General features: G+C 40.8%; 1 protein-coding gene across 1 annotated transcript; it reads left to right on the plus strand.

Moving 5' to 3' along the window:
* Window positions 1-756: 756 nt before the first annotated feature.
* Window positions 757-6,984, plus strand: LOC118686821 (stromelysin-1-like). Its single transcript, XM_036383223.1, is given in 12 exon segments — window positions 757-861; window positions 1,010-1,064; window positions 1,067-1,253; window positions 1,712-1,860; window positions 1,955-2,086; window positions 2,950-3,111; window positions 3,510-3,729; window positions 4,867-5,000; window positions 5,561-5,720; window positions 6,592-6,695; window positions 6,885-6,932; window positions 6,935-6,984. Coding segments are annotated over 12 exon segments (1,506 nt in total).
* The last annotated feature ends 4,697 nt before the right edge of the window (window positions 6,985-11,681 follow it).

The raw sequence follows: 11,681 nt of genomic DNA on the forward strand, positions 1-11,681 counted from the left end.
TTATCCCAAAGCTGCCTGTAGTTCTGTAGGGCAATTTCTACCATTTCTTCTTTAGTTGTGAAACCACCCTCACTAATAGGACATGCAAACCAGGATATATAATATGGGGTAGTCTACTGAGACTTTGTGTGTGAAGGAGAAAGGGGATGAGGCCATAGATCCACGATTACATGGGCCAGGTAGCAGCACAAATAATGGTTCTGTAACAATGCTGAGATGTCAAGCTCAAGAAAAGAAAAATTAGTTTTTTGTATAATTGGCTATGTCACAGAAATTATCAGGTACAAGATGGGCTAAAGGAAGGGTTTTTTCCCTGGCATGCTGAGGTCCTGAATGCAAGGACTTCAAGAAATCTGAAGGCAGTTTCTGGAGGTCCCTTCTCAAGCACTGTGAGGAATTACAGATTATTGACCCCCACAAAGAGCCAGGTCACTTCAGCATCTCTGAAAAATGGGGTAGTTTTTGTCCAGCCCAATTTAGGAATGAAGAAAAAAACAACATACTGTCCGATAATATGATTGCGAAATCAGGGGGTTTTGGGCAAGGTAAACTGTCATGTGTTTGCTTGCTTCTTAACCCAAATTTGTTTTCTGCGTTTCTGTGGAAAATCAGAGGATGTTATAGGCTGAGTCATGCCATTATTGACTTTAGCAAGCACAGCACTGATATAAATAGTGAAACACTGGTGCGTCTTAGACAGAGGAAAAAGAGATTGAGAGGTCTTCTAGCAAGGGTTGGTAGGACAGGGAGACAAAAATGAAGACCAAGATCCTTCTTTTCCTTGAGTTATTATATTTTATATGCTCCTCTGCTTTTCCAGTGGCTCCAGAAAAGGAAAAAGAAGATATGCAATTTGCCAAGGTAAGGACTATGGACAGAACTAATGAAATGATTTATTGAGAAAATGAACATAGCGATGGGTTAGCAATGTAGAGTATTTTATTACCAGATCTCTGAACTTGAAAAGAAAGTTTTATATTCTAAACTGTTGCTTTTTCTTCCCCATCAGAAATATCTTGAAAACTTCTATGATTTTAAAGAAGAGAAACACTCTCTGTTTAAAGCAAAGACCTCAACCACATGGCTGACAAAATACGAGAGATGCAGTCATTCTTTGGGCTAGAGGTGACTGGGGAGCTGAATCAGAAGACGCTGGACATGATGAAGCAGCCTAGATGTGGAATCCCAGACGTCCGTTCATACAGCGCCTTCCCACGCAGCCCCACGTGGGCGAAAGAAGATGTGACCTATCGGTAACATACATTAGAGCACATTTTTCTCCACACCACTGGGAAGCTTTGTGAAGGCTAGGCAGAAGTAATGTAAACAGGTTCTTTACTATTTATTTCTGTATTTCTCCATAAAAAAGCTCCATTCAGGATGAAAGGGATAGGAATGTGAGAACTATTCAGGCTACCAAATAGTGATGAGAATACCTAAATAGGGGTTTACAGTAGTTAGCTAATAGCCTACTGAATTATATACTCAGTGGATAAAAGAAATACAGCTGAGTATAAATGTTAGGGTTTCTGAAAGGTATAAAAGAAAACTGTGAAATCTTTATCTGTTATGTAAGCAAATATTTTGGAAATAAACCACTTGAGACACATAAATAATTTTAACAACAGATTAAAATATTTGACCTTGATACCATGTGTCCCAGTCACATGTGATCTGGTTGCTTTTAATTCCTTTTGTCTTTAATTTACAGGATTCTGAACTACACTCCAGACATGCTGGAATCTGATGTAGACGAAGCAATTGCAAGAGCCTTCCAGCTCTGGAGCAGCGTCACCCCTCTGAGGTTCACCAGAGTCTATGGAGGTCAAGCAGATATAATGATTTCCTTTGCAGCTGGATGTAAGGAAACTCTGTTGTCAGGGAATCATAGTACTTGTCACTTTTTCTTAGCAAGATAATGAAAAGCATCCCTTTTTTTCCCCCTTATTTTTAGTTCATGGTGACTTCTATTCCTTTGATGGTCCAGGAGGAACTCTGGCTCATGCCTACGCCCCTGGCAGTGGGATAGGAGGAGATGCCCATTTTGATGAAGATGAAAACTGGACCAAATTTACAACCTATGGTGGTAGGCAAACTTAACTATTGTGTTGACTGTTATTTTATTAGAAAATGTTGTCTTGAAGATGCTGTAAAGTCACATATCCCATGGCAGTAGTTCCAGTATTTACTGAGATGTAAAATGTCAGTGGAATTTAGTAAAACAGTTCGGCATATTTTGATCTGGGATGCAGTCACAACAGTCCCTTGAAGTTAATGCAGACTGCAGTTACAGCTCCAGTGAAGGAAATTAAGTTAGCATGGAATAGCAAGGTTGGGTAATCGTGACTTCAAAATACAGGGAATTTTCACCCTCAGATAATGACCTTAAAAGTAACAACATAACCTCTCACATTTGTTTGCTTGTTTCGGTTTGGTTTTTTTTTCTGATTTAAAGTCATGATCATCCTTAACTTCTAGAAAGGAAAAAACATCTTGAATTTATTGGTGAATAAAAATAAATATAGCAGGGAATTATTCTGGTTTCCAGCAATGTCCAGGGATTATGTTACACGTTACTGGTTTTGTGAGGTAGTTACCAGGCAAATTCCATGTCATTTACTATTCCCAAAATCTGATCAGGTGGCTAAAACCTTCTCACTTGCTTTTCAATTGTTATTAATAGTAAAGAAACCTTGATTCTTTGTTGGAAAATTTCTGCAATATGGGCAAAAACTGTTCCCAGAGTGGTTTTCCAGTGAGAAATCAATGCCTATGATTCAAAACTCATTTCTTCTCCAGGAGGCCAGGGAGCACTTACTTGGGCATAGTTAGATTTTGCCATTTTTAATAAGACTGTGAATTATATACCTCACATGAGAGAATAGTGCCTGTATCCTGCTGTCAAGCAAAAAATTTTTTGTGTTTGTTCTTCGTGTGGATCTTTTGTAGGATACAACTTATTTCTTGTTGCTGCTCATGAGCTGGGCCATTCACTAGGTCTCAGTCATTCCAACGTTTTTGGTGCTTTGATGTATCCTGTATATATGGCCACAGATACAAGGAACTACCAACTTCATCAGGATGACATTGATGGCATTCAAGCCCTCTATGGTAAGCAAGAAGCATCATTTTCTGGTGAATGATGGATAACAATTTATAATTAATTTTACCCAGCAGATAAAGGTACCGAACTTCTGACTACAAGAAAAATACTGGTATTCTTTTTGGGCAAATCTCTTGGGGTTTTTGTGGCTAACAGTCTACACTGCAAAATGGAATCTGTAGAGCATATTCATTCCAGTTAGTCAAAAGGTCCAAGAGCGTTTCCCCAGTGATACCAGAGGAACAGCCCACGTCTGTAGCATGAAACTCTCTTATCTTCCACAGAAGGGTGGTTATGTGTGTGCACAGCTGCATATACACTTGGCTTCACACAGTACAGCCTGAAATGCTGTGACATGAACTGCTCTGATCCACCTTCCAATTCCACACTTACTTATTTTCCAAAGGACCCCCCAAGGAATCTCCTGCACTTCCGACAGAAGCTTTTCCCCCTCAAGAACCAACTGAATTGGTACCTGCAGAAGCACCAACTCCAATGTCTCCCAGGGAAGAACCAACAGAAATGACACCCTCAAAGCCACCCCAAAGACCAGATGACTGTGACCCTCATCTGACTTTTGATGCTGTCACGACTCTCCGTGGTGAAACGCTGTTCTTCAAAGATGGGTAAGTGCTTTTATTTCCAGCAACATATTTTTGTGAGACTCACAAAGGCAAAGCAAAAAGTTCAGTTCAAGGAATTTATCCTCCCTTGGTTTTAAAGGAAAATGTTTTTTTCTGTAAGTGTTAAGGCAACTTTGAAAAATTTTACTAGCCCACCTGTGCTGGGTGAGTAACATGGTTTACTAACAAGTGAGTACAATGCTTTAATCCATCATACGTCACTGTCCATGTCTATTAAAATTGTGCGAGGGTGAATAATTCCAGTCAGTCCTCAGCCTGCAGCTGCTTTACATGCAGCACTGTCCTCATCACACCATCCTGTGTGTGGGCCAGGGAGCTGTGGAAAACATCACTGGTGATTTTTGGTGTCACACTGACCTAGGACTCTGCACAAGACCAGTGTTGTCTACAGAGACTCCCTGCTGTTACAGGGTGGCCTTGTTTTGGGCATGCTCTGGCACTCACTGTAGAGAGTTGCTGGCTGGGCACATCCTGGTGAGAGCAAACAGCAGGGTCAGGGCTTCACCCCCTTCTTGGCTTCGTAGTTGTGTTTTGATTGAACAAGCTTCCTTTGATGATGTGGGTCTGATTTTCCTTCTAAAACGTATGACGAATTGTAGCTTAATAGTTTTCAACGAGGAGGGGGAAAGAGCAATTCTTCCTTAAACTGGGTTTTAACATGTTTCTCAAGAATTTTTATTTAACATTTGCAACCAAATTGAAATGAGCTGTGCCTACCTACATAGGTCATGATGAAGAGAAAGCTGCAATTGTCAGCGCTGCCACAGATATCCTAAGGTGTCCTGGACAAACCATTGTGGTGCAAATGCAGAAGTCCACAGGGCCACCAGCTGTAGGTGACCCTGGTTGGGCTGGGGGTTGGACAAGATGAGCTTCAGAGGTCCCTTCCAACCTCAACTATTCTTTGACCTCAGAGCACCCTGTAGCAAAGGGCACAGGTCTGTGAGGGAGCAGGGCAGAGTGAAGGACTGCATCCCAAAAGGGATGGTACCTCTGCCTCATAGGGAACACTGGTTCCAGCAACCAGTACATTACCATTGGATTTCAAGTACATTTATAGGCCCTTGATCTCCTAACAAAGTACAGACAATGAAGTACTGCTGGTTTTGTTTCTAACAGCTTTGTCTGGCGCAAAAGTCCATATTTCTCAGAAATTGAGCATGACACCATCTTCTCCTTCTGGCCATCACTGATAGCTGGCTTTGATGCTGCATATGAGGTTGACAAGAAGGATCGAGTGCTATTTTTTAAAGGTACTTCTCTTACATTTTCATCATTTTTAAATGCATACATGAAGTTATAACAAGACTAATACTGTTATTTAATCATAATGGGAGGTATATTATGCTAATATTCATATTAACTCTAATACTAGTGCTGATAGAGAACACTGATAGAGGGTATTCTTAATATTTAAATCCATTTAAATTTTGCAAATTATGTTACTGCCAGTAACTAATGCTGCTTCACAACAATTCTACATAGACTTCCTTTGGTCAGTGAGAGCAAAGATCACAGCTGATACAAAATTGATTGCTACATTACATTATCTAAATACATTTTTAAAGATGACAAACATACCTAAAATATATTGACTTTTAATTATTGTGTATATAATAATTTTAATGACTATAAAAAATAGGAAATCCAGCAGCTGTGAGATATTCAAACTTCTGTGCACCCTAAGTGGGCAGTGTTCTCAGCTGGACATCTGTGCTGTTTTTGGCATTTCCTACACAGAAAGCTCTGGGGCTTGGCAAAAAGGAGATCAGACTCCTCAAGAATCCTTATCACTTTTTCTGTTTTCCTGTAGATGGCCAGTACTGGGCTGTCAGTGGCTACAGAATAGAGCCAGGGTTCCCCAAGCCCATCCAGAACCTGGGCTTCCCCAGCAGCGTCGGGAAAATCGATGCAGCCGTTCACGACCAAAGTACCAAGAGAACTTATTTCTTTGTTGGCAACAGGTACTGGAGGTAAGGTTCTTCTCTCTTCAATACAAGAGATAATCAAAACAGCTTTTTTAATCAAGTGATGTGAGTATTTCTACAGGATGTTCATGTCCTCTTTTTGTCAGCCTTCTCAGCCACTAAAAGCTGAAACACAATTGCTCAGGTCTTTTCATAAAACAAAGTCTGTTACACCTGTGTGTTCACTTACTCTTATCAGGCTGTAATTAAGGGACAAATGAGTTTTGTTTATTCATTAAGAAGCAGTGTGAACTAGTACAAAAATAGAATGTATTATAATTAGTATAAAAATATCAATTGAGTGGACTTTGTCATCATGTCAGGTATTCATTTAATAATTACTAAGAAGCAGAAGTGCTCTGTGAAATTTATAAATGACAAATCAAGAAAGTTACAGAAGGAGATGAAAATTTTTGCTTCCTAAGAAACAGTTCAGCTAATCTTAGTAATAATTAGTCTGTAATCTTAGCAGTAATCTTAGCCTTATAATTAGTCTGTAATTCTATCTTGAAAGAGTGTTATTACACCTGAAATTTGCATTTCTTTTATGGGGTGACTTCATAGATTGTGTGCTGTAAAATTAAAATAATTATGTCTGATTAATTATTTAAGATTATTACTCAGTATAAGCCCCATTCAGCCTTATTGTCAGTCTCAGGGAATGAAAGTAAATGTTTTAATCTGATATTCTGAAAACAGACTTACCTAGGGTACTAAAGATGCAAATATTCACACAGCCATACAGCTCTATGAGGTCACAGATTGCAGGTGCTGGATTTTCAGCTGAGAGTAGGCATATTTTGTAAAAAATCCATCTGGTTTCAACTTTGAATGTCACATGCTTATTTTCTTATTTCCACGCAATTTCTTTTTTTAGTTTCAATGAAAATAACCAATCAATGGAAAGAGGCTATCCAAGAAAAATAGCTGCTGACTTTCAAGGGATCGGCCATCCAATTGATGCTGCCCTTCAGAAAAATGGTAAATAAATTAAAATTTAATTAAAAAACTTCAAATATCACCTGCCAAAGGCAAAAAAAAATGTTTCAATACATTTATTAAATTTTTGGTATGATTTTTTTAAGTCACTCAAGGAAATAGTAAGCATGTAACAATAGGTATACAAAAATGAAATATTAATTTTTCCATATTTTTTCCTTCTAATTCTAGAATATTTCTACTTTTTCCATGGATCGAACCAGTATGAGGTTGACATCAAGAGAAGAAACTCATCCGTATAATGAAAAGCAACAGCTGGTTTAATTGCTAGGAATGTTAAGTGTTGGTACAGGAGTATATTTGTACCAGAAAGAATTTTTCATGTTTCTTGATTTTAAACAGTGTTATTCACCTGTTCCTGTGCATCTGAGTCTGAAATGATGGCCTTTGGCAATTCTAATTTAAAACCTTTAAAATGTAAAACCTAATGTACAGTTTTAATTTATTTTCATTCTCCAACTATTTATTAATCAAGTTGTTTTTGAGAAATAAAGTATTTTGCTTGAGTTCAGCAGTTCTTGTGCTCTGATTCAGTCCACTGGAGACAAGGCACCTGCTACAGCCACACACAAGCTGAATGGCACCAGGATCCATCAGCATTTTCAGCAGGGCTCAGTGCCTGTAGGGGGAAAGTTAAAGAGAAGTGGAGGGGCAGTTCTGGCAGGCAATTAGAAATTGCCCAGGTGACAAAGGAGGGAAACAAGGTGCTCAGGAACAATGTGGGGAAGGCATAAAAGGTAAGAGGAGATCCTACACAAGAGTGTTTGAAGGGAGAGACTGGAGTCTGTGGCATGCCATGACCCCTGCACAGGGACAGAGGCTGGGGTTGGGACAGGTGGATGGGAACATGGCAGTGGCTGAGAGCACCAGTGCACCAGTGCCACTGAGGGTGGTTTTAATGGACAGTCATTGGTACAGCAGGACATGAGCAACCAGAGAGAAGGGTAAGTGTCCACCTTGGGGACAGAAGTAGCATGCAGGCAGGGTGGGAAGTGATGGAGATATGATCATAGGGTCACAGGGAGTCAATGGATTAGCCCTCCTGAGCTGTAATCATGTGCCATGGAAATGGAGTCAGGGCTGGCAGTCCACCTCATAATACTTGACAACAAACCAGAAATAAGAACTATTTTCCTGCTAGAGCACACAAGCCAAAATAATAAGAAAAAAATCTAAGGATTTTTATGTAACTACCACAGATGAATCCTCCAGAGGATGAGATGTGAGACACACCTGCTTCCTCCTTGTTTGGGTCCTTCTCACAGGGCAATAGCTCAGTGATTTTAAACACCCCTTGGGCTTTAAAAGAGCTTAGCTGTAGTCCATCCTCTCTTTGGAGGGATTTGATCTCACCTCTTACAACACTGATGTGATGATGTGATTGTGCAAGGAAGTCAACTGGCTGTTAATCTTTCTCTAACAGAATTGGCAAAGGCAAAAAGAGAGGCTGGGAATGGCTGGACAAGGACAGTATTCCAGTTGCCACAGCTCAAACCCCATTAGGCAGAGGTAAAATTTGCTCCTGTTCTTCTGCACAGGGCAGTTGCCTCAGACATCTGATCTACCATACTACCACCTGTCGTACTACCACCCGTCCCCCCATCCATGTGGGCCAGAGGAAGCCATGTGTCTCCCAGTGCACCCACAGGCCCACTGTGCTCATAGACAAGATCAGAGAAAGGCAGCAGAGATGATGCTAGGTTGGAGGGGCCTTTGAGCAGCCTGGTCCAGTGGAAGGTGTCCCAGCCTGTCACAGGAGGGCTGGAACGAGATTATCCTTAAAGTCCTTTCTACCCCAAAAGTTCTATAATTTTATGATCTTAAAATATCTCATCCCTGGCATGTTCTCCTCATGCATGTTTTGTGCCATACTAGATATGCTCTAAGTACCTCTAAAACCAGGTTTAAAACCAACCTACATTACAAATCAGACCATGTCTTAAAAGTTGCTTTTAACAACTTTTAACAACAGTCCCTACTGTTGTGTCAAGTAGGGACACAAGAGCTCAGCATTGCCACAAGGACAGCGGATCACCATGGATCACCATCACCATTTTCAGTCCGTGACTGAAAAGTGGCTGAGCTTACCTGGCAGCAGTCCAGGCAGGGCAGAGACACAGGATAACTGGTGCTACCCCAGCATCTCCCAGTGTCTTTCTCAACAGCTCTTGCTCTGTACATAGCCTATCCTGAACAAACTTCAATCCAAGGACTTTTGATGCCTCCAGGCTTAGGCAGGGTGCTTGTGAGTACTGTTTGTGCATAACTAATGGCGTTAATTCCCTTTGTTTTTAAAAATGCCTACACACTCTGATATCCTAAATAGATGCTTTCTTGTATGTGAAGGCTACCTTCAGAAATCAAGCCTTTAGGCTCTGGTTGCTGTCTGAGACTTGAAAGTCTCAGCAAAAGAAACATTTCAGCAACAGCAAAGAAGAACACTGTTGGTGTTTACACTGACTTACATTAAAGTACTTCTCCTGCATAAGGTTAGTAATACTTTTTTAGTTATGACATCCAGGAAACAGCAAAATTAAAATACTCCCTCCACCTTTGAGTATTAAGTACCTTAAACTCACAATATCTGAAAAATGAGTGATATTTACTTAGCTGTGAAGAAAAATGTAGCCTGGAGCAGAAACAGATGACAACATGCCGTGGATTTCATGTAGACAAGGGGACTAGTGAGATGTGTTAATCATGGAATTTCTGTCTGTATTTTTGCTTTGTTAATGTCTTAAACTTTGAAATGAAACAGCACTATCAGTTTGGGAAAAGCAATGAAATTCTGGTAAATGGAAGATGTAGCTCAGATGATGTTGGAAACATCGGAAGCAGGAAAGCTGGAGCTGTCTATACTCAGTGAACAAGAGAACATTTCTTGTAACCTTGATTTTGGTATAAGTCATAAATTATTGCTGGAATTAAAAACCTCTTGGGTGCCAGCAGGGGAAATTTATCCACAAACGTAATTTCAAGTACTTGTCCTGTATGAATAGGAACTTTCCTTGAAATCCAAGGACAGGCATGCAAATTAGAGTCACAAAATATAACCTGTTACATCTAAAGTTCTTGATTGCAACAACAGTTGACCTAGACCAAACCTCTTGCACATGAAATCTCAAAAATCCCTTAATGACTTCACTGACAGAGCAAGGGTGACCCATATGTGAATTGACTGGAACTGGAACACTGAATGCTGCCAGGGAATCAGCATTGCCATGCTGGAGACCCACAACTGTTATATAAAAGCCAGAAGTAGGTCACACCCTGTCAGCAATAAGATATTTTTGAGGCTAGGTTTGTGCTGCCAGGTCTGTGGGTTTGCAGCACAGCCAGGAAGGAGGTGCCAAAGGCACTGAGTTAAGCAATGCTGGTGGCAGGCAGGCTGAAGTTGCAGTTTTACAGCTCAGAAGTTTCCCCTGCACAGATCTGCTCTCCCAGGGTTTGACCAGGGGTCCAACACTGCTACCAGAGTTCAGCCTGGCCAGGACACTGAGGGCACATAAGGCAGCAGAGAGGAGCCATTTCAAGCTCTCAGTAATTAAGCCCTTGGCTTTGCACAACAACTCAACTTAGTTTCATCCTATTGAGGCTCTGTGAGATGCTCTTTTCTTGATACTACATTATTCATTAGTTTTAAAATGTATAAAGTGTGAATTAGCAATAACTTCTGTGTTAAGGTTAATAATAATAACAATAAACATGTTGTGTTACCTGTTATATGTCTTGTGTTATATGTCTTAGGGTGGGGCTATGGGAATGCATCCAAGGCAGAAGATTAAGTCCTGAAGAGGAAGGGCAATCCTAGGAGCTTACCCAGACAACTTTACAGGTTGTAAAAGGGACAGTAATTTTCAGACTGACTTCTTTAAACCAAAACCAGAAACTGACATTATATACTGTGCTACTTCTAGGTAAAGTCACTTCAAAGAGGTGACAGATATCAAAGAAGTCTTTGTGATTATGGAATTTTCTTTATATAGCATATTCTAGGTGATTGATCTCTTGAGAGAAATGGGGAGTAGTATCAAGAAAAGTGGGTGTCACGGTGAGAAAGAGGTTGACAGAGTAGCAGAAGTATGTACTTGGGAAGCTGATAATCAGAAAACTGTATAAATTTCATTCATACCTTCCTAGAGGGTTTTGCTGCCTTTTAGTAGCTCTCTCATTGGAGAGAAAGATGAGTAATGAAAATTTAAGTCCTACAATCTGGAAAGTTACTTCTTCCTTCTAGCACACATGGAGACACTGAGAGAAGAGCAAAAGTGTTGGAAGGCTGTAGAGAGCTGTAAGTTCCAGAAGCTATTTCTGCAGAGTGGTACTGTCAGCGTGTAAGCTGCACAGGAGAACTCTGGACCAAGTTTTGGATTCATCTCACCCACTCTGGTACACCTCACATAACTCTGTGAGTGGAGTCATTACCAAAAGCTCCCTCAGGGGATTTTTTTCCCCTTGGCTCAGCTGGTCCATTTCTGAGTCATTCCCTGAGCCTGTCCATCTCCTTCCAGGACTAGGGAGGGGTTCTCTCCCTAATGGAAATGCCTCAGGTAGATGTCTGCTCCTAGGGTAGGAATCCAGTCCTCAGTGACCAGATAACCCTTGTGGAGCCCCACCAGCCTTGCCTTGCTGGTTCAGCTGCCCAGACCCAGCAAAAGGCATGCAGTGCTCTGGGCATCCTTCTGGTACCAACACAGCACTCTTCAGCAGGAAATAATTTCAGCAAATACCTTGAGTGTACAACATATTTATAAACTCTCCTTTCACATCTCTATTATCCTGAAGCTCTGTGAAAGGGGGTTTATCTCTCTGCACATTCCAAGTCTCACCTGCTCCTCAGTGCTGTGGGCTTACCTGAAATCCTGTGTCAGCCCCACACAGACGTCTCAGATATGTGAGCTGTCTTCAATGGCAGTAGACATCTCTCTTCAGGACTCCCATCCCCACTGCTTTTTCCTCATTTGTGGG

Source organism: Molothrus ater, chromosome 2, assembly GCF_012460135.2.
Source record: "Molothrus ater isolate BHLD 08-10-18 breed brown headed cowbird chromosome 2, BPBGC_Mater_1.1, whole genome shotgun sequence".
Lineage (NCBI taxonomy): Eukaryota > Metazoa > Chordata > Aves > Passeriformes > Icteridae > Molothrus > Molothrus ater.